Consider the following 21,951-nt stretch of genomic DNA (forward strand, 5'->3'; position numbering starts at 1 on the left):
AGCTATATAAAACCATGACAACTTCATTGGCAACTTTAAATAAACTTCAAACTTTTAATTAAAAAATTTAACAAGTTTTTAAATGGAAACTTGCAAATAAAGCCAATTAGAATGATTAGTGGTATAATTTGAATCATTTCTCCCCTCCAACCCAACCCAACCCAGCTACCCCTATCCCTAGTAGTAGTCCCATCTAATCTAATTTAATCCTAAAAAATTAATTAAAACACTAATTAATAATTTTAGCACACATTTCTATAATATAAAGAAAAGGAAGGGCACAAAGGTAATTTAATAGATATAATATTCGCTCCTGTCAATCTTTGTCTCATTCTACATCACCACCACCCAATTCAATTTGTTTCAGTTACTTTTAACAGAGAGAAACAAAACAAATACAAAACCAAGCCAATCAGGCGAACAAGTTTATTTCAATTTTTATTTTTATTTTTTCAATTTCCCACCTAACAATTGCAATTCCAATTTATAGGTGGAATTGAGTTGATCCTTTTGATTCATTTCTTTCATTTTCCTCTGCATCCCCTTTTAACGGGAGAGGGATCAGAGGATCATACATAGATAAAATATAGTTACACCCCATTTTCTTGAATATATATGTGTACATAGTTGCATTAACTTGAAAAAAGCAATTGGGTATTGGTTTTTATCTTCTTTTGGTGAATTTGGAGATGGAAATACTAACAAGTGAAGAAAAAGAAAGAATGGAAGGGTGGTTATATCTAGTACGTTCAAATCGGATTGGGTTGCAGTACTCAAGAAAACGTTACTTTGTTCTTGAAAATCATCTTCTTCAGAGCTTTAAGTCTCTTCCTTCTTCTAAGCATGAGGTTTTACCCTTCTTCTTTCTCTCTGTATATCTTTATATGTATATATCCACTGTTTGATAGATCGTCTTCTTTATGTGTTTATGCTTATCTCTATGTTTGCGGTTTCTTTGTATCTGATCTCTTTTTTTTTTTCCTTAATATTATGGATTTTGGGTTTGGAAACTTACCGTTTAAGCATGTGATAAATCATTGGGTTTCTGGGTTTATTTATTGAGTACAAATTGGATACTACATTGTGAACTAGTTCATTTTTGCAATTTCAATTATCTACTCAATATTTATTGCTTTGAGGACTTGGGTATTGTTTGTAATAAGGTTGTTATAGATTCCTTGATTATGGATGCAGTTTTCTCTTTTATGAATTGCTTGTTTTTGGGTTCATTATATATTTTCGAGTTTTCTGGTTCTCTCTCTCTCTCTGTTACTATTTTATAACCATGCTTTTACTGTCATTTCTGTTGCAAATATAGTGAAGTAGTGGCCATTAACTTAAGCAGCTATAGTCTATGAGTGTGATTTTCTTTGGTGCTTGAGAATGGAGAACTAATTCACCTTAGATTCATAGTGCGTTAAATCGATTTCCAGTCTGTACCAACTTGCTTATTGCCGCAATTGTAACACTACATACTTTCTCAAGCGAAAAGATTGATTGATTCAAATTCAGCCGTAATGAAAGTAAAAGTGCTTCTTGATGCCAGCTTTTGCTTTTTTTCTTCTTTTCTTTCCCCTCCTTTTCTTGTCATTTACTTTTCATGAGCCATTTACTCAATTATCCATTCTCAAATATTGGAGATGCTTTTATTTTGAACATAGCTGTTTGTGCTCTGCTGCGATATTGATGCGAAGAACGATATATTCCAATCTCGGTATAAACCTTTTTATGTCAGGAATATTTCTGCCTTAGCATTATAGGTCATTATCATGAGCTTTTCAGTCTATATTATATCCTGCTATTAGGTGAATATCATGGCATCCAGTTCAATCTTCCTCTGTTTACCGATAATCCTAAACCATTTAGTGCCTCTACTCTATGCTGGTGAAATTAATTTTGCCTTTTTGTAAATATACATACAAAATTCATTAGAAATGCATCTCAGATAATGGAAGACTTAGGGATCCAAATACACAAAAGTTTAACACGAAAAACATGAAAACATTTGCATTTGAGTTGGGTGCAGTGGCAGGGAAAGTTGAATAGGGACTGTATTGGCAGAATAAGTTGAAACATTTACATACTCATTAAAATGTTTCTATAACAAGATAATATCAATGTTAAGCTTATTTACATATTTCATTCTCATTTTTTATTACATGCATGAAAATAAAGGTAGATGGATATATTAGTTAATTGAGGAAACTGTTTAATGCATGTTTAAATGTATCCACAACGTGATAATATCAATGATGATTATCATGTATATTCCATCCTAGTAAGGTGATTAGATGCACAAAATGACCTGGGTTATGTTGAGTTTCGTGCTTATATTTCATTTGAATGGGTAAGTTTTTTCATGATAAATTTCCCAGTCTGTTTGACAGAGACTTGCTTTGTTTGCATATGAAAGTTGCTTTTCTTAAAATTTTCTCATCGGTCTTGGAAATTTCAATATATTCTGGCATGTGGCTCACAAATGATATTTTGATGGTTTCTTTTAATTTTCCTGCAGGATCCTGTTCGAAGTGCAATCATAGATTCCTGCATTCGGGTCACTGACAATGGGAGAGAGAGTATTCACAGAAAAGTATGGAAGCAATATTATGTTTTCCTTGGGTGTCATGATATAATGGGTTCTTTTACTCCCTTTGCATTGTCAATTTGTTTATAAGGACAGTCATTTACGCATTTGCAGGTTTTCTTCATTTTTACACTCTACAATACTTCTAATCACAATGATCAACTTAAGGTGAGGTGACTGTTCTATACAAAGATTTTGATTTGTATATAAACTTTTCCTATTTTAAGTTACGAAATCTAAACATCATAGCTGGGAGCAAGCAGTCCTGAAGAAGCAGCAAGATGGATTCATTCTATTCAAGAGGCAGCTTTAAAGGTTCCATATTGCTTTATTTTTTATTTCTACAGCATGCTTCTGTGCGGAAGACGGACTAATTGCCTATATGTATTTGCAGGGTGATCAGAATACCGTTGGCTGTTCAAAGAGCAGTTGGCAGTCCTTTAAGTATGATAAGACTATCTAGTATTTTTACATATTTTTGCCCACTTGCTTTTATCCCTTTTATTCACCTTTTTCTGTCGCACAATCTTGACCAGTCTAACATGTTTGTGTCGGAAAATTACTAGACATGCTTTTTTAATTCAGAAAGCATTCTGTTTTGAGGAGTAGCTATTTGTAATTGTTTGGAATATCATAATTAAATTTTATGGGGCATGCAATTTACACTTCCTAGACTCGTACAGTGCTTATTTTCTGAGTTCCATATATGCTTGTACTCTCAGGTTGATTGGCTCCAGTCGTGTAAGCCACAGCAAACCCATAGACTGGACTCTTTGCTCATTGACACACAGTGATCCAGTGACTGATGTTATCGCACCTTCACCTTGGACAATCTTTGGGTGTCAGAATGGTAACATTGAAGTTTTTAGCTTCCTATTTGACAATATAAGTCCCATGCTTAATAAAATGGATATATGTGTAGGTTTACGTCTCTTTAAAGAAGCAAAAGATCGGGATTCTCATGTTAAGGTAGGTGTATCTTCATAATATATTGGTTTAGTCATAATTACATCATCAAAAGGTTACTTTTCTTGGCAGTGGGATGATCATCCTGCAATAATGGCCGTGGGTGTGGTTGATGGAACTTCAGAAGCCATTTTTCAAACTCTTATGTCTCTTGGTCCTTCAAGATCAGAGTAAGTTTTTGAGTATTCAGAATGAAATGTTTAGTTGCTCAGTGGTTCTATGAGAGTATGAGTCGATATGGTCGTTAAAATACTGGAATTACAATGAATATGAACTTTCCTATTGGGTGCATTGCATGCAAGATATCTGGAAACTGCATTCACATTACAGTTATCTCGTAATTGTGATTGAGCTTTTATTCATTAAGCAACTCATTTTCTTCTTTTCTTTTCTTTTTCCTTTTTTCTTTCTTCTGGAAAATTCATGCAGACTTATACGTGCATTATTTATTTATCTGTATTTCTCACTAAAATTTTCTTTGTTAAATGACTTGCAGATGGGACTTCTGTTTCTACAAGGGTAGTGTGGTTGAGCACCTTGATGGTCATACCGATATTATTCACAAGATGTTATATAATGATTGGTTGCCTTGGTCAGATCAATACCTATAATGTGTTTTCTGTCTCCTAGTGCCATGGATTAAGAGTCTGAATGTGTAACTATCGTTAATTTTAGGGGAATGAAAAGAAGAGATCTTTTGTTGAGACGTTACTGGAGAAGGGAAGATGATGGAACGTATGGTAAGAAAGCTGGTAGCAGATAGTCATGATTTATGTTTATTACAAGGCTGTTTTGGATTATAATAACTTGATTATTTTTGTTGTCTCGCAGTTATTCTCTACCATTCTGTGTTTCACAAGAAGTGTCCTCCCCAGAAAGGCTATGTTCGTGCTTGCCTTAAAAGTAATGTATGCTTTAAACATTTGGAAGTGAATGAATTTCCTAGAGCTTTTGAAGATTTTATATCCTGTATTACCTGATGTAGATAGATAATGTAGGACTGATGTGTATTAATTGTGTGTAGCATCTTGATTTCTCTAGTGTATTTATCTTGTTAATCCTGTACTCATAATATTCCGAAATTCTGAACTCCCACATGATCCTGTTGGTTGGCTTGCCTCAAGAGTCAAAATTAGTTGGATGATAACATATTGTGTTCTCTTTCAGGTGGAGGATATGTCATCTCTCCTGTAAATCAAGGGAAACGATCTGTAGTAAAGCACATGCTTGCTATTGACTGGAAATTCTGGAAATCATATCTACGAACTTCATCAGCTCGATCTATTACCATCCGAATGCTTGGCAGAGTTGCGGGTAATCTTTAACTGTTGATAAAGATAAATATATCGTTTTCTTTTCCTTTTTATGTATATGATGTTTTGCCATTTGAGTAAAACGGAGCTGTGTTGTATTTGCAGCATTACGAGAGTTGTTCAGAGCAAAACTGGGAACTTGTCCTTCCTCTGAATTTTCATCAGGAGAGTTGACAAGAAATATTAAGTTGCATCAGAGTGAAGAGGATAGGAAGGTTGGTGATGGGAAAACTAAAGAATATTTAAGCGAGGAAGTAGATAAAGCACCTTCAGAACATGCCAGCCTTGGAGGCCTGAATGATGCTGCTGATGAGTTTTTTGATGTTCCAGAACCCTCGGATCATGAACAATCTGATAGCGGCTGGAGCTATGACTTCGGCCCTGAAACATACTCTCAGGTTTTATTAATTCCTTCTATTTTCATTCATACGAGGGGATCTTAGAATTGGTAGTTGAGGGACTTCACAGCATTGATCTATATCTTTCTAAGTACATGTATGCTCATACATAGAACTAGTTTTGCATTATGTTGTAAAATTAGGAAGAAGGCTTGCTGAGGACTAGTGGCAATTTTCTTCCTCTAGTTGTCCTGGGCCTTCACATCTTTACAGGTGTGCTTTTAGCTAGTGTAACCTTGCGGTGCATATCTAAGGCCTTTATTTGTTTGAGAGATTTATCCTGGCTGGACTTGGTAACTGATCTAATCGTCTGCATAACTGCCACAGCCACTGCTTTTGGTTCAAGCAGGGTAGCTTGATGGATTTATCTTTCAAAACGTGCACTAGCTGCTTTTACCAATCACCATTTTTTAATTTTTCCATTCTTGTTTCAGTAGCTAGTGTCAGTCTGTGAGCTGTGATTTATTTTCAAATGTTGGTCGTCTCGTTTCTGACTTTTCTCTTGACTGGGAGCTGCAGGATATGAGGCAACCCAAGTTATGTACTGCTGCTGGTTTTGTGAAGAAATTGCATGATCTTGCGGGTAAAGTTGGTGTGATTGATCAATTGAATTTAAGCAAGTGATGGTAAATCATAATTGTGTCTGTCAGATGGGGTTGCCTGATTTACTGTCTTGTGCAATTGAATGATGTTTAGATCTCATGTACAGTTCAAAAGAGGGGTTATGTTGACTTGCAAGAGATGGCAAGGGAAGACAGTATTTCGTGCTGCTATGGAACTACTCTTCCAAAAGACCCAACTTGCAGTATGCTTTCTAGTTGGACAGCAGCTGATCCTTCTACCTTTTTAATCCGTGGAGAGAATTATCTTGAAGACCAGAAGAAGGTATAAATCATAGTTTAATGATCATAAAGCTGAAATCTTAGCCAAACATGTCAGTTTTGGCTACTTATTGAATAAGCAGCAAATTTGTTAGTACTTGTGCTAAAATGAACCTTATTTTGATTTTGATCTTTTTAGTTGTCTGATATTGCTTATCTGCACTCATGGGTTCATATGTATTCTTCCGTTCTTTGCTTGCTTGTGTACACATGTCATTTACCACTAAATCATCATGTTTAAATTTCCTCTCCACGGCCAGTAATTATCGGATTCTCACTTCTTTATAACATAAGTTGGGGGACTAATTAATTAAAGATCATACAGCACAACAACTGTTTGATTTCTTAAAACAGGGTGCCCCTGTTTTGGTTTCAGCCAATTGTCTCCAAGCTTCCTTCACAGATGGAGGATATGCATTCTTATCAAATTGCTATGCTTTGCTCTTATTTTCTTTCAGTTTAAGGCAAAAGGAACATTGATGCAAATGGTTGCAGCGGACTGGCTTAGATCTAACAAGAGAGAAGATGATCTTGCTGGCCGTCCAGGTAGCATTGTTCAGGTAATCTTGTTCTTTCCGTGCAATTAGTTCTGAAGTTTTAGTAGTCACTGATATTATGAAGTTCAGCAATTCCCATAGCAATCTCTGACATGATATTTGTAACTGAAACTTTGTTTCTTTTTTTTTTTTTGTTGCAGAAATATGCTGCACAGGGTGGGCCAGAGTTCTTTTTCATTATAAACATACAAGTGAGTGTGATCTTCTTATAATTAGCCAGGTCTTGATCCAAATGACTGTTCATGTCTGTTGTTGGTCATTTAGAAAATTTAAGTTATTGAAAACAGGTCCCAGGCTCAACTACATATAGCCTTGCTCTATACTATATGATGACTACGCCTCTGGAAGATGCACCCTTGTTAGAGAGATTTGTCAAGGGGGATGATGCATTTAGAAATTCAAGGTTTAAGCTCATACCTTACATATCTAAGGTTAGTACAGCTACTGATCATTGCAGTAGAGTGGATATAGATTTTTTTACCTGCAAACAGGGATGGCTTTATTGTTGAGCAGGGCCTTCATTGTTAAAAGGAACACTCGTAAATTAGCCATTTGCACAATCACATATACTGTAGAAATTTAGCTGTTCTGACAAAAACTAAATTGGGTTTATCCCTTCTCACCTGGTTGCATGATTTGTAGTCCACTTCAATTGAAATTTTATTTGTGAAAATGTGTAAATTATGATCCTGATTATGAGCTGCAACCTTTGAAGAAAGTGTAACACACAGTTGTGTTCTTCTGTGTATTTCCATAAGACACTGCTCATATCAAGTTACATTTCTCAGGGTTCATGGATAGTTAAGCAAAGTGTGGGAAAGAAAGCATGCCTGATTGGCCAAGCACTGGAAATTAATTATTTCCGTGGGGAGAACTACCTTGAGGTAAAGTTACAAGAACAGCTAACTTCACGATTTATGAAGTGCTAATCACCGGAAGTGTCAGAAAGGGACTGTCTGTTTTTGTTAGAAAGAAGTGATGTCAATAATGAATTTGAATGCCCTTTTCAGCTTGGAGTTGATATTGGGTCATCAACCGTTGCAAGGGGCGTGGTCAGTCTCGTGCTTGGTTACCTCAGCAATTTGGTTATTGAAATGGCATTTTTGATTCAGGTAAAAAGGACTATATATTCTCAAAATAAAAACACAATGTTGAAATGGTAAAAAGCTTTCAGATTTCAATCATGAAACAAGAAACAATATATTATCTGATCGATGTCGAAAGCCCTCTTATACAATGCAATCCATTTTCTGTGATCTTACCATGCCTATTACTCTTTAAGTAGCAATTGTTTCTCATGCAGGCAAACACGCCAGAGGAGCTGCCAGAGTATCTTCTCGGAACCTGCAGGCTTAACCATCTGGATGCCTCCAAAGCAGTTTTACTGGATTCATGATTATATCTGTATCATGTTTACTTCCTCTACAAAAAAAGGGGGCTCAAGAAGCATTTGCCTTGGGGGGGAAATTAACTTCAAAATATCATTCTTTTATTCAATGAGATTGATATTGGCTTCAATCTGTTATGCTGTAAATATAATTGGATTGGAGGTTTACAGCCAATCTTTGTAAAAAGATCTGCTTTTTTAAGTTAGAGCTCATTCTTCACTTACTCTGAGTTTCTGTCAAACAGAAAGAAATTAGCCCAGTCTAATTTGGTAAAATATTTTCATTTTCCACAGCGACCATTTGCCATACATTTCAATAAATTTGAATTATTATTTCATGGTATAGAAATTATATTAATCTTTGATTTAGTAGTGTGTTTTTAAATCTCGAAGAAAGCTAATTGCATGATAGATTTCTTTTATTATGAAGAATATGACCAAAACCGTATTAAAAAAAAAACACTCCAACACCACGCCTTTTTAATTTTGGTAAGCGACGGTCCAAGCATCATCATATAGTATTTATTTAATAATGTTTTTGAGAAATTATTAATTGACCAATGCCTTTGAATTTGGCAAGTCAGTAGCAAATGGAAAAAGAATACGGTGGGGGCAGAGAGGGCCCACCAACCAAGACAAATACTATGGAGTTGGGCGGGCTCCACCCACTTGAAGTGGAAGGGTTTTTTACTTGTTTTAAAAATAAATAAAAAAACACATCTCAATATTCCAGAATCCACACACTGCCCAATATTTCAAGGCACCACCAACAGCTCAAAAATTGCTAAAACCGGCATCAAAACGATGTGTTTAGATTTTTAATTTATTTTTCACAAGCAATACTTGTTCTGGAAATGTATTGTTGAAGTTGAATATGCATTCTGTTATACAGCAAAATGAAATTGGGTGCTTATAGTTATAGGAAGAAAATGGAATTTGGCTATTTTTTTTTCAGTAAATGGATAAACATTTCTGATTAACTATTTTGTTGCTGTACTATTATTAACAGCTTAAATATGAATAGCTCTCCAATTTGCAGATGATCATTAATAATTATTATATTCTCTCGGGAACAAAAAGTTGTCATCTGAATCTGTGTTGTCGTTTCTGATTCATCAGCTGCGGAAACGCACACAGCAGCAGCACAGATTCAGCAAATACTATATATAAAATCAAAAGTCAGCGGCAGAAAGTTCTTAATTTTCCTGGAAAGTCAGTAGCAGTAGTAGTTGTAGCAGTAGTAGTTGTAGCTGTTTGGCTGGCGAGAAATTTAATTTGAGTAAAGATATCTGGGAAACAGTAATTCCGGTTTTGTTGTGGGACCAAACGCTGCCTTCGACGAAATTTATGAGCACGAGATCGCTTTACTCGATGCATGGTATAACCCACTAATTCTTGTTCCTCTTCTTCTTTTTTTTTTTTTTTTAAAAAAAAAAAAGGAAAGTCTCTGTTTTGTCTCTTAATACATGCTTTTAAGTCTCCTTTCTTTGTTCTGGTTAGGGTTTTCGGTTGTCTGTGGTTTTTTGCTTCAATTTTGGTAATCTCTTTGTTTGTGCTAATTATTAATTTGAAAATTTTCAATATAAGAAATTTAACATGATTGATTTGGCTATTAGTAATTTAGTATGAAAATGGTTTTAGTTTGTGGTTTAATATGTAATTTACTTTTCATGTTGTTCTATTGGTAATTGCGTTGTTCATGGTTGTTATTGTATGCTTTGACAGTTGTTGGAGTAGGAATTATTAAGGGGATGGATACTACTTTGAGGTTTGTTGTGGTTTTGATGCTAGTTCTTGGATTGGGTATGTATTGCAGGTTCCATTTCCAGATCAAATTTTATCTAGACTGCATATTACTGAGAAACTTTGATTGATACTATCTTCTTTTTGTATTAGCAAGTGCATCTCCCATCAAAAATGATTTTAGCCAATGTGAAAAAACTGTTAAAAAGTGGGCTGTTGCTTCTCTCGAACAAGAAGTTAAAGAGGACAAGCATATGCTTCGAGATTTGTTGTTTTTCCTTCATGTTCCAAGAACTGGAGGCCGGACATACTTTCACTGGTAAATTGGAACACCACAATCACCTGAATATAGTCCTAAGTGCTTCCTACATGCAACCATGTTAACTTCTGCGTTCTGCTACATGTTATACACTGCAGTTTCTTGAGAAAGTTGTACTCTAATTCTCAGGAGTGTCCACGTTCATATGATAAACTACGTTTTGATCCAAGGTATTATTGGTCTATTTGTTCATATTCATTTTGGCTTAATGCTTATGGAATAACGGATTCTACCATATCTGAACCAACATTATTTTCCAATTCCGTGGATATTATTTCTTTTGTTCTACAATGTAGGATATGGATGTTAAATCTGGTTGAATGCCTTTTTGAAGTGTTTCCAGAAATCTCTTTTCTCTTGTTGTGAAGGAATTCACAGTCCTCAAGTGTGGGAACAGTATCACAAGGATTTGCGTGTAGGGAATCTCTACTAAAGTATCAAAACTAGACCAAAACTAGACCTGATTCTAATCTAATAATAATTTTCTTGCATAATTTTACAAGGGGGAGGGGATGGGAGGGGAGAGTATACAAATTTTTGTGATTCCATTTGAAGAGAAGGATGAAGAAACGCTTCTTCTGCCTTCTTAAATTTGCATATTACTCTATCACTGCTGCTTTTGTATAGCATCTTTACTTATGCATGTTTGGAACTTGTGCAGCAAACAGAAGTGCAGATTGTTAGTTACTCATGATGACTATAGCATGATGTCCAAACTTCCCAAGGAGAAAACTTCGGTGGTCACCATACTTAGGAATCCAGTTGACCGCATATTTAGTACTTATGAATTTTCAATTGAAGTGGGAGCTAGGTTTTTGGTGCATCCTAACTTAACTTCTGCCACACAAATGGCCAGCCGGTTGCGACCTAGGAATGGTGGAGTTAGTACACTTGACATATGGCCGTGGAAGTATTTGGTTCCATGGATGAGGGAAGACCTATTTGCTAGGGTATGTCTATCTTACAATCTGCCTCTGTGTCTCTCTCTGTCTCTCTCTCTCTCTTTCTTGTCTCTTTTCTCTTAGTTTTGTGTACACTTGTTTGCTAAATGATCTCCCTTCATTAATTTGCTCATGATCTTTTAAACATATTCTCTTGCCATGAATGCCTAATTTTGAAAGCTACTTGAACTTCTTAGTTTCTTTGGGAAAAATAGATAGAGAGAAAACCTAATGATGTTTTGATTATTTTAAAGGAGGTACTTTCTTCTCCATTTTTCTTATATCCGATCTCTCATTCTCTCTCTGTTTCCACAAACCTACAATTCTATATTCTGCATTACAATATAAGAGGACAGTGAGTAAGTAGACTGCTATAATGTGACAGTTCAATTATGTATGACTAGACCATTGTTCCTTGTGATCCATTTCATATTTATATATCTTAGCTCCTGTGAACAGAGGGATGCTAGGAAACTTAAGGGCATAAATCACGTGAAGAGCAAAGATCCATACAACATGGAGGAAATTGTTATGCCATTACGTGAATATATCACTGACCCTATTGCTCGTGATATTGTCCACAATGGAGCGACATTTCAGGTGTTTGCGTAGTTTAATCACAATGCATAACACTTCTGTTTTCCTTATATCTACTTTCATCACTCTATTTTTCTTGTAACTGCTTCATTGAATAGGTTGCAGGGTTGACAAACAATTCTTATTCTGCGGAATCACATGAAGTGCGCCATTGTGTACAGAAATATGAGATTCTTGGTGAACTTGTTCTGCAAGTTGCAAAGGTAAATATGATAGGTTTTCCATGTTTCTAGCAACACACTATCATAATAGTGTTTCTCTGATTTTTTTTCCCTCATGGTTGTTTTCATGTTAGATGCTTGTAAATCTTGCAGAAGAGGTTGGATGAGATGTTATATGTTGGTCTCACTGAGGACCACAGAGAATCTGCAACTATGTTTGCACATGTGGTTGGTGCACAGGTGATTTCCCAAGCATTAACATTGAACTCTTCCATGGATACTGCAGCTGATAGTAAATCAGGTTAGTGTGGCATGGATCCTGTTTCTATCTGTAAATAAATGCTGTAGTTACTTATTCAATTCCCAGTCAAATTCATTTTCAACTTATGGTACAGAGCAGACCTCCTCAGTTTCAGATTCTGAGCCCAGTGATGATAATCAGGTGAGTGATATTTAACCCTTTACATCTGGCATAAGACTTGGTAACTTGATACTAGCTACAGTAAGGTGTGATCTTACTGCATTCCTGGACCAGATTACCAATCCTGACCAAAAGCCAAGTGAAATTTCTTCTGTGGAAAATCTGGATGGGAAGAAAGATAATGTAAGGCATTTTGAATATGGATATAACTGATGGTTTCTTCTCTTCAATTAAGAAAGTGCTTTACTTGATTCCTCTTATACTCTATGTTTAGATGACTGTAAAGAAACTAATGGATGCTTATGAAGATTGCATTTCCAATTTACGGAAGACCCAGGCACGCCGTCGGACGTCTTCTTTAAAGAGAATAGCTCCAGCAAACTTTTCTAAGGAGGTATACCTCTGTAGTGTTTGTTTCAACCATTCTTGTTCTCCACATTTCTTTTCCTATTTTATATAATTATGCGAATTAGTTCTTAAATGCATGGCAATTTGATTCGCAATTAAGCATCCATAAGCTTTGGATTTGTTACATGATTCTTCATGGATTTGTTCTTAGGTAATTAAGTATAAGCTTTGAATTTTTTGTTCCATGTTTCTTCATGGATTTGTTGATCAAGAAAAATGTTTGATCATGTTGTTAAAATGATCTGAGGGAACAGCAGATCACACTACAGCAGAAATTTGCATCTCTTTTCATTATTCTTCTGAATCTTCTTCAGGACTGCTATTTGGCATTCCTTTCAAACTACATGTACTATTTTATTGTTGCATACTCAGGTTTTATCAGCACTGGTCCTGAAGCTATTTAGTATTTGTGCTGTTTTTTTTTTTGTTTGGTTATATTCCTAACATTGAAACTGTACTTTTCTTATCAATGAGCTACAAGTTCTTTATCAGGTTGTATATTATTTTGGTATACTTATTTAGTTTCAAAACTCTTAGTTTGATGTAAAGCATAATGAAGCAATGCTCTTTGGTTTGAGGCTCATGTCATGTGTTGGGATGCAGGTGGTTAACACCTTCCCTTGCACTTGGTGAAATGCTTGCAGACTTACCTTTTTGATGTTGGGTGTATGATTTTGATAATGGTGTGATTCCTTCTCTGAGTTGCTAACTTTCTGTGTGAAATTTCGCAGGATCGACGCCGTGTTCCTGAGATGATTCTTGAGCAGATAAGATCGCTTAACAACCTGGATTTGGAGCTTTATAAATATGCTAAGGACATTTTTGCAAAGCAACACAAACATACAGTACAGAAGTTGACCAGCAGAGTAAGTGTCAATCTGGCGAGGGCATGATTAACCCTATTTGTTTCCTTCAGCACTCATGCCTATCTACTAGTGCTTGCATTAGCTAATAAAATTATATGATATACCACTATAGCAAGTGTATAAGAAAGTTGAGAATCTCTTGCAGTTGTCCTGAAACTATAGATTCAATCAACTATGTAGACTTGTTTTATGTTCTTGGTTTCTTGTTCTGGTCCTGTTTAATTTCTTGCAAAGTGAGAAAATAAGGGAGGGACACTAGTTTAGCTATTTTGGCCCACCATATTGATTGATTTTAGCAAGTTGCACTTTTATGCCTAATGTCATAACCTGATATGCTAAACTGCAGGAAGGATTGGAGGGCATATTCAACAGTTCAGGTGTCACTGCATTATGGAAAATCATTTCATTGGCCGTTTCCGCTGTTTTACTCTTTGCACTCCTTGCTCTATTTGTAACTGCAAGAAGAAGAACATCAAAAGTTAAGATATGAATTCTTCTTATCAAAAAGATTTAGAATTGAAAAGAAGAAGAAAAATATATGAAAATTTTACAGGTTATAGGGGGGAATCACGTGCAGAGAAAAGTTCTATAGTGGATAGGAAAGTAGGGATGAGTTTGATTCCATTTCTGGTGGATGCCTATGCTCAAGTTGCTTAGAGCTTGGTGACGAACCAGTTCATTTCTTGGCAGGGATCTCATTCCTGATAAGATTTAAGGTTGCACGGTCTGTTTATGTAATGTCTAATATTGAAGTATTTTTCATATTCTATCTGGCATTCAAGTTTTGGTTGGCTTCCACATGCCAATATTTTCTTTGCCAATCAGAAATCATTAGTTTATTATAGTTTGGCGAGTGAATCAGTAATAGATCCAAAGTGGCAAATAGTGAACATGTCGATTCATCAGTCATGTGCTGTGACTTTTGTGTGTCTGTTGTGATATCTTCATCAGTGAGAAATCTTCTCCAGTGACTGCAGGCAGGGAAGGAACATTCTGAAATCTTAAGTTTCGAAGATGGCAACATAGCAACAACCTTTTGTTTTAGATGACAACCGCAACGCACTCATTGTTACAAGGCAGAGTGTGCTGTAACATAGACAACTGAATTAAATGAAAATGAAATATCAGAATTTAGAATGGAAGGAATGACACCTAACTTTGATATAAGAGTTGGTGAATGTTTTTTCTCTTGTCATTTTGAACTTCATAGTAATTTCCCTCCAATTTGTCAATAGGAAAATGACCCTACCCACAAAATGTAAACTGTAAAGAAATTATTCTGATTAAACTTGAAAGCTTGCACATACTTTCTTAAGAATCATTATTCAGTCTCATTAAATTTTTATCTTTAATAAAAAATAAAGTTGATGTTTTATTTTTTTTTTTTAAAAAAACTTGTATAATAGGTAGAATAAAACACAAGTATTGTGGAATTTTTCACCTACGTTGCCTGTAATTGGTTAAAAGAATAATCTATTATTCTATTAGTAAGTCTTTTATTCAATGATTATAATTAAATTTAATAGTACGAAATATCTATGATACTGGTGTTATATGATATTGAATCAATTGTATTTTTTTTTAAATATCAAATTTATCATTCTTATATATACTCTTTAATGAAGCTTTAAAAACACGGTCCAGAATGTTCTTATGGCATTGATGAATAGAACTTTCAATATTACTCTAAATCTTACCAAAATATAGGCCTCATATACAAAAATCTAGCCTCTCACTAGTGTACATGGTATATACTCATTAATGAACTTAAACTAAAAAGGCTCTAACGGCGGTAATGATAAATGAAATATATATAAATTCAATTCTAATTGATAAGTTATTTATTGTACATCCTATAAAATAAGTATTCAGTTTTAGATTAATTAACATTATACAAGATTAATCGATCGATTATTTAAATTTTTTATAGTGTACTTACTATAAATTAGTTTCCTGGTAAAAATTGGAAAGTAGATTAGAAAGAAAAAGGAAATGAGAGATGTAGTGAGGGGGTAGATCTAATATTCCCAAAATTAGTGCGTATAAAATTGGTTAGGAACGCTGGTTTCCATGTGAAGGCACATGACATATCCGGTTGGATGTACTTCCTTTTCGGCAGAAAAGGGCTCAATTTACTTGCCAAAACCCGAAAATAAAAAATATGATACCATAATGCTTAAATCTTGGACCCTGGGGATTGATTGGTGGGTCCAATTTTCAACAGCAAGAGAAACAATTGATGACAGCGGTCTAATAATAATCGTCGGTGCCCTCTCAAATCTTGCCATACTTTACCCCATACATTTTATTTTCATACACCTCTCCACCCACCGCCACTTGATTTCTCACGTTCCTTTTGATCATGTTTTTCTTTCATATCTCCACATTCCTAATTCAAAATTAAATTAAAAAATACAATTCATTCACATGATCTCCTATGCATTCAACTTATATGTGTTGTTGACCCGGATCTAAATCTTCAAACTAATTATACTTATAATTAAACAAAGAAATAATACATTATTATTATAATAATTTAATAATACAAATATCAAAAAAAATTTACAAATTATAAGAATGAATTAATTTGTTATTAGTTGAATTAAATAAATAATTATCTTTTTATTAAAATTCTAATAGGATTGAGGAAAAAAAAAAGATCCAAACAAATGATAAAATAATAATAATTGCACACACGGTTTTGCAGTAGTAAGTAATCCTATTCAATGGGTTTATACTTCCAAGTGTTTTCACTAATTATTCACCAAAATATAATAAAAAAAAAAAAAAAAAAACAGGTTACCATTTATGTAAACATCTTTCCCAAAAAGTAAGCCAGATGAACAATGATAAAAACGAAACTCCATGTCAAGCTTGATGAACCTGACCTCACCCTATCTTTGCCCCTCCTCAAACCTAAAACCCAATCTCAGACAATGGAGATTCAATTCAAAAGGAATCTCATATTTCACTGCTTATTATCTTCTCACTCTCTTTCTCTCTCTCTATCTATCTTTCTATCTCTCACTGCAAAATCAACAGAAATGCTTTTTTACAATGTGCTAAAAAACGTCAGCGTTTTATGAGTTCTCTGTTATGGTAGAAGCTCTGTTTTCTTTTATCATCTCTGCTCCCTAGGGTTTTGAATGCTGTGCTGCTGCTGTTTAACTTACATTGAAATGGCTTGATATCTTGTCGCCTACACGGCTGCTTCTTCTCTTAAGGTTTGGTCAGTTACATGCTTATTTTCTGTTTCTCTTCTTTTTTCTTTTTTTGTTTAGTTTAATTTTGCATTGTTTCCCATTTCTGCTTTCCTTTTTCTGTTTAGTTTGGAGAATCGCTTAGAAAATTATGGCTAATGTGTTTAGTAGCATTCCTGTTGTGAAAATTAAGAAATGATTGTAAAAAAAAATATATCAGCACGCACTGAGGTTTTGTTTAGTGTAATAGTTGAAATGGAAGCCGAGTTTTTTTTTTTTTTTTTTTATATAGTTTTTTTGGTTTTTCCTGCTTGCATTTTCTCCTGAAACAAACAAGCTTTTAAGAATTTATTTTATTATTTTTATTGCTAATAGAATAACTTAACATTCTTAACTTTTTTTTTCGCTGCTGCTTGTTTATTTGTTAAAAGTCGAAGTTATAACTGTAAAGAAAACGACTGCGTATCTGGTTTGAAAATGATGTTCTTTCTTTAGCTATTGTTACTTTCCTTCTTAAAAAATATTTAAAATAAGAGTTGGTCTTCTAATTAGCCAATTTTTTTTAATGTTGTTATTGTGACTGACCAATGAAATGTATTTTATGAGTCGATTATAAAACTGGCTTGCTTGTTCTGAATTTTATTACAAAGATTTTATTAGTACAAATACTACTACTACTGCTACCAAGGTTAATCCTAAAAGAAATGCTCGTGTGTATAAGATTGGACATGGCATTACTCTAACGTTAAGGATTAAAGGATTATTGTGCATTTATTTATTTTTCAAAATAAAAAAATAAATGTTAATGCCAGACCAGGTCATATGTTGTTTAAACTTCAGCTTTTTTATTCCATACATGAGTCTACCTTATAAAAGAATTCATATAGAGTTGGGATTGTATGTGTTCTCTCTCTCTCTCTCTCTCTCTCTCTATATATATATATATATATATATATTATTGTTTTTACTATATTGTATTATAACGCACCCAGTTTAAAAACATGTGTTATTGGATACATGTTGGACATCTAGAAGAACCTGAGTTCTCTGCTCTTATCAGTTACCTTCGACGTTTAAGAAGTATTGAAAAAAGTGAAACAATAAAGTAGTGACTGCATTTATGCATGTACCGTAACGTGCTTAGAGAATTTTTGGTGAGTTTTTATTATGGCTTTGAATAACAGTTTCCTTTTATTTTGGCTCTTCTTTTTACCTTATGATGCCCAGGGTAATAATATGAATGGTTCTTGGTTTTTTGAACACAATTTTAACGGCGTCCCGGATGATTTTTTCGATGATGCCTTAAAGTACTTAGATCTTCCGCCGGAGGATGTGGAGTCAAATGATGCTATTGAAGATTGGGAGTCTCAATTTCAACAGCTCCCAACACCATCTAATATATTGGCAGATTTCACTTCTGGTATTTGTGACCAAATTAGTAAAGACAGTTTGAAACTTGAGAAGAGCTCAGTTTCGGTGAGATTTGTACTTCTCTATTTGCTTCGTACTTGATTGTTAAGTTCTCTTTAAATTTTTTAGATTTGTTATAGCCCTTCTTATAACCCATCATATGGGAACCTGTATTTCAATTGGCTTCAGAGGACCTTTTAAGTAAAAGGTAGAAACTAAATGATCTTCATTAAGGGGCTGTTCTGCATTCATGCTACTGTTTTGGCTTTCATTTTAGTTTTCAAACAAATTATGTTATTAAAATATTTATTTGCTTTCATTTTAGTTTTCAAAAGAAACTATGTTATTAAAATACTTATTTATTTACTCTCATTTTGTGAAAGGGATTAATAGGTTGTCACAACAAGGAAATGTGTTTTTTTTTTTTTTTTTCCAGTTTTTTCTCAATATATTCTCTAACAGTGCATTATTTGAATTTTAAATCCGGTAACAAAATGTTAATGGATCAATCTTTGACACTACCTAACCTAAAGTGAAAGGTGAATGCATCATTTAGTGTTTGAAGTAAATAAGTGCTCAAGTGATCAAATTAAGCTCTGGAGTTTAAACTATAAAAAAATTAGGTACTATAAGTTGAATGCTTGGAAGTGCACAGTAACATCAACATAGTTACTTTTACATTATTTAACTGTAGTTCGGAAACTTTTGGTTATAAAGTCATATCTGCGCACAATTTGTGTACAATTGTTTTGGGGGGACTTTTGTGAAGTTTATAGTTAATGATGCTGCTAACTGTGCATTCAATTGATTTGGTCATATGTAAATAATCATCAGTTTCTGGGTTGAAATTTTCCAACTTATTATCTCAGTAGAAGATTCTGTTCTATCTGTTAAATGAATATGTGAGGTTATGCCTTTTTATCAGACACAGGCAGTCACATGGAAATGGCGATTGGAAGTCATTGAAACTTTTGTTTAAGCCTGCTTTATCAAATATTCTTCAGTTACTTTCTAAATTATTCTGATCAATTCACTGTTTATATATGTAATATATGTCAACTTAGCATTAATTTGTACTTAATAGACAATTTATTCTAGTTAAGTGGGATCCGATTTCAGTTTCAGTGCTTATTATATCAAATACGCTTTAATTGTTAAACCTCTACTTTATTTTCCTTCCATGTTCCAAAAGTTAGAAATGATAATGTAGGCTTTTTAGTTGTTAAAACTTCATTCATGTTTTGTTGTTGCACGGAGCAGTGAGAAAATAATATTCTTATTAATATTCTCTAGACAACTACAATATATTTATCTTGTCTATCAGTATCTAGCTTAATTGACCTTTTCCTTGATGCTCAGTGTGATGAATCTTCTCAGCCTAAACCATGGCTGAGAGCTGCTGAGGCACCCTCCAGCAGAAACATTCCCCTCAACTATGACCCTTCAGAGGGCAAGTATTCACACCTGTTCTGGACCTCCAGTCCGGTTTCAGTCCTTGAAAGCAGCAGCAGCTCTTCCTCAGCTGAAAATTCAACAGTCTATCACCCCAAATTTGCAAAGCCAGTGAAGCGCCCTCGAAGCAAGTGCCCGCGTCGGCGGAGGTGCACATTTCCTTTCCTATCCACATCTTATGCTCCAAAAAATAATCCTTTGGGCGGTTCTGAATCAGAATCAGAATCAGAATCAGAATCAGAATCAGAATCCAATCCTGATGAGAAAATGTTGAACCTTGCCAAGAAAATACAGAAGAAAAAGGATCTGATGATGCTATCTTGTACTGTAGAAAAGAAGAAACCCTCCTCAGAAGTTCCAGGTGAAATCAGAAAATGCACACATTGTGAAGTGACCAAAACTCCACAGTGGAGAGAGGGGCCAATGGGGCCAAAAACACTTTGCAATGCTTGTGGAGTTCGTTATAGGTCTGGCCGTCTCTTTCCGGAGTACCGCCCTGCTGCTAGTCCTACCTTTGTTCCAGCATTGCATTCAAACTCCCACAGGAAGGTCATAGAGATGAGAAAGAATCCTAGGCACGTGGGCAATATGGCTGCAATGGATGCAGCTCGGCTTCCAGTGCCGGAATATTCATTTTGATAGCTATTTGTTTGATTAATATTTAGGAGAGTAGTGTTGTAGCTGGAAGCTGTCTGATTCTATATTTTCTGTTTTCAATTCTGTCAGTCGGTTTGTTCTTTTTGTACATTTATGGAATAAGAACTAGGCCATTAGATGTTTAGATGATTAGATGTTTGGAAGCAGCGAGAAGTTAAAGAAGTGTTTAGTGTAGTGAATGTCTGAGTGAAACAAAGAAGTGTATTTGTAGAATTTCAGAGGTACGCCCACTAGTGATGCTAAAAAAAAAAAAAAATTGTTTCTATGCTTGTTTGCAAAGGTAGCTGAAATGGCAGTATCAGGTCTCAAAATGTAGACTTCTCTCCTTATTTTCAGACCTTTGTTTCTATATTTCCTGCGTCTTTCCTGAGAGCTAAAGCATAAAGACAGAATTCCATTGCCTTTCTTCGATCCATTTGCTGCTGCGATTTTTAATTATTTATATGAGTCAAAATTTTATAGTTGAATTTTATAATTATCAAATACCACTAATTAAATTTTAGAAATAGATAAATAATTTTAATAAATAAAAATAATATATTTAATTAATCAATAATAAAATAATATATATAATTGACTAATTTAATATTTAATTATATTAATAAATTATTAAAATTAAAATAATATCAATGTTTATAGATTTATATTTAATTGATCAATAATAAAATACTCAATTATAGAATTATTGAACAAACTGACCAGATATAAACCTGTCATTTCCATGGAAGCAACTTTAGAAGGAAACCAACAAATTTAATATTCTTAGGGTCTAAGCATGGGTTGGTGTTTAACAATAACTATAACCTAACCATTTCAAAAGTTCTAATATAAAACAACCAGAGAAGGCAGTTTTTGTACCAATGCCAACATACATGCATTGGCAAAGAGTAGAATCCATGGCCTTTCGTACTCCTTCCGTTCTGAGATTTAATGAACATTAAGATTAAAACAAGAAAATTTTAAAGATGAAACAATTCATGCATCAATTCTATCTGATGATTTAAGAGCTCAAATGTCCCTTAAACAACCAAAATTCCCAAGAGATTAGAGAACCCTTTATTACGTAACAGTTTGAGGAAGTTTAATTTATTTTAGATAAGGATGCTAAACTTTTCTTCATAAACTCCCCAAAGCATACCAATTTCTTAATTATCTAGATGGGAAAAGCCCATATCCTTAGTTCACTGGTCTCTTTACAAGTAATTACATTTTATCTTTCTTTCAAAAAAATTCAGAGAAGGGTCAGGATTGAACTTCTTTTTCCCCAATTTCTTGCACAATTGAGTGTTAATTTGGTAAGATGGCTTTTGAAGTTGATAAAATTTTTTATATGGAGCTTTGATAAATTTAAACTCTTCAAGTTTGTGTTGATAAATGCATTACAATTTCAAACAAACCCTAAATTTATCGTGTGTGCATTCTAAAGGAGATACCGAAAAGTCCAATGAATTTATATTGAAATCTTTTTTCTTTAAGAAAAAAAAAAAAGATTCCTTACAAAAGATGGGTTTGTTGTTCAGATGCACAAAATGAAAACATTGGATGGTTTATTTGACTAAAAATGTTGCAACTTGTGTTATCTTACAAAAATGTAGTGCTAAAGCTGCATCAACACTGAAAATGCAGAGTGCCAAATCCATCACCACTTCATGCATATAGTGAGTATGTCTACTTTGCTTATTTTAACATA

The 21,951-nt window shown here is 34.2% G+C and overlaps 3 protein-coding genes across 8 annotated transcripts; all 3 read left to right on the plus strand.

Annotated features, from left to right (window-relative positions):
• The first annotated feature begins 377 nt into the window (after window positions 1–377).
• On the plus strand, window positions 378–8,306 carry LOC8266267 (protein ENHANCED DISEASE RESISTANCE 2-like). 2 transcript variants are annotated; one of them, XM_048377786.1, is made up of 21 exons: window positions 378–848; window positions 2,516–2,590; window positions 2,699–2,752; window positions 2,834–2,899; window positions 2,979–3,028; window positions 3,307–3,434; window positions 3,507–3,553; window positions 3,623–3,720; window positions 4,047–4,142; window positions 4,226–4,290; window positions 4,382–4,453; window positions 4,718–4,864; window positions 4,969–5,261; window positions 5,781–5,844; window positions 5,971–6,146; window positions 6,601–6,702; window positions 6,840–6,890; window positions 6,987–7,130; window positions 7,488–7,583; window positions 7,710–7,811; window positions 8,003–8,306. In XM_048377786.1, the coding sequence occupies exons 1-21, from the start codon at window positions 690–692 to the stop codon at window positions 8,093–8,095; spliced, it is 2,178 nt and encodes a 725-aa protein (XP_048233743.1). In that variant the 5' UTR covers window positions 378–689; the 3' UTR covers window positions 8,096–8,306. The 2 variants fall into 2 exon arrangements, with proteins under 2 accessions (XP_048233743.1, XP_048233744.1); XM_048377787.1 differs by having other exon boundaries at window positions 2,848–2,899.
• Window positions 8,307–8,810: 504 nt separating this feature from the next.
• Window positions 8,811–14,327, plus strand: LOC8266268 (protein-tyrosine sulfotransferase). Of its 3 annotated transcripts, XM_015725833.3 has the most exons (14): window positions 8,811–9,464; window positions 9,587–9,623; window positions 9,812–9,889; window positions 9,983–10,148; window positions 10,247–10,318; window positions 10,810–11,098; window positions 11,549–11,689; window positions 11,785–11,889; window positions 12,001–12,148; window positions 12,243–12,289; window positions 12,383–12,451; window positions 12,543–12,662; window positions 13,408–13,542; window positions 13,889–14,327. In XM_015725833.3, the coding sequence occupies exons 1-14, from the start codon at window positions 9,462–9,464 to the stop codon at window positions 14,030–14,032; spliced, it is 1,554 nt and encodes a 517-aa protein (XP_015581319.1). In that variant the 5' UTR covers window positions 8,811–9,461; the 3' UTR covers window positions 14,033–14,327. The 3 variants fall into 3 exon arrangements, with proteins under 3 accessions (XP_015581319.1, XP_015581320.1, XP_048233745.1); XM_015725834.3 differs by lacking the exon at window positions 9,587–9,623 and having other exon boundaries at window positions 8,812–9,464; XM_048377788.1 differs by lacking the exon at window positions 9,587–9,623 and having other exon boundaries at window positions 8,813–9,464; window positions 9,987–10,148.
• Window positions 14,328–16,231: 1,904 nt separating this feature from the next.
• LOC8266269 (GATA transcription factor 11) lies at window positions 16,232–20,612 on the plus strand. 3 transcript variants are annotated; one of them, XM_025159238.2, is made up of 4 exons: window positions 16,232–16,766; window positions 17,803–17,896; window positions 18,051–18,218; window positions 19,512–20,612. In XM_025159238.2, exons 2-4 carry the CDS (start codon window positions 17,867–17,869, stop codon window positions 20,241–20,243), a joined length of 930 nt encoding a protein of 309 aa, XP_025015006.1. In that variant the 5' UTR covers window positions 16,232–16,766; window positions 17,803–17,866; the 3' UTR covers window positions 20,244–20,612. The 3 variants fall into 3 exon arrangements, with proteins under 3 accessions (XP_025015006.1, XP_015581321.1, XP_002529940.1); XM_015725835.3 differs by lacking the exon at window positions 17,803–17,896 and having other exon boundaries at window positions 16,234–16,771; window positions 17,970–18,218; XM_002529894.4 differs by lacking the exon at window positions 17,803–17,896 and having other exon boundaries at window positions 16,237–16,766; window positions 17,970–18,218.
• Window positions 20,613–21,951: the final 1,339 nt, after the last annotated feature.

The sequence above is a fragment of the Ricinus communis genome, chromosome 8, assembly GCF_019578655.1.
Source record: "Ricinus communis isolate WT05 ecotype wild-type chromosome 8, ASM1957865v1, whole genome shotgun sequence".
In the NCBI taxonomy this organism is placed as follows: domain Eukaryota; kingdom Viridiplantae; phylum Streptophyta; class Magnoliopsida; order Malpighiales; family Euphorbiaceae; genus Ricinus; species Ricinus communis.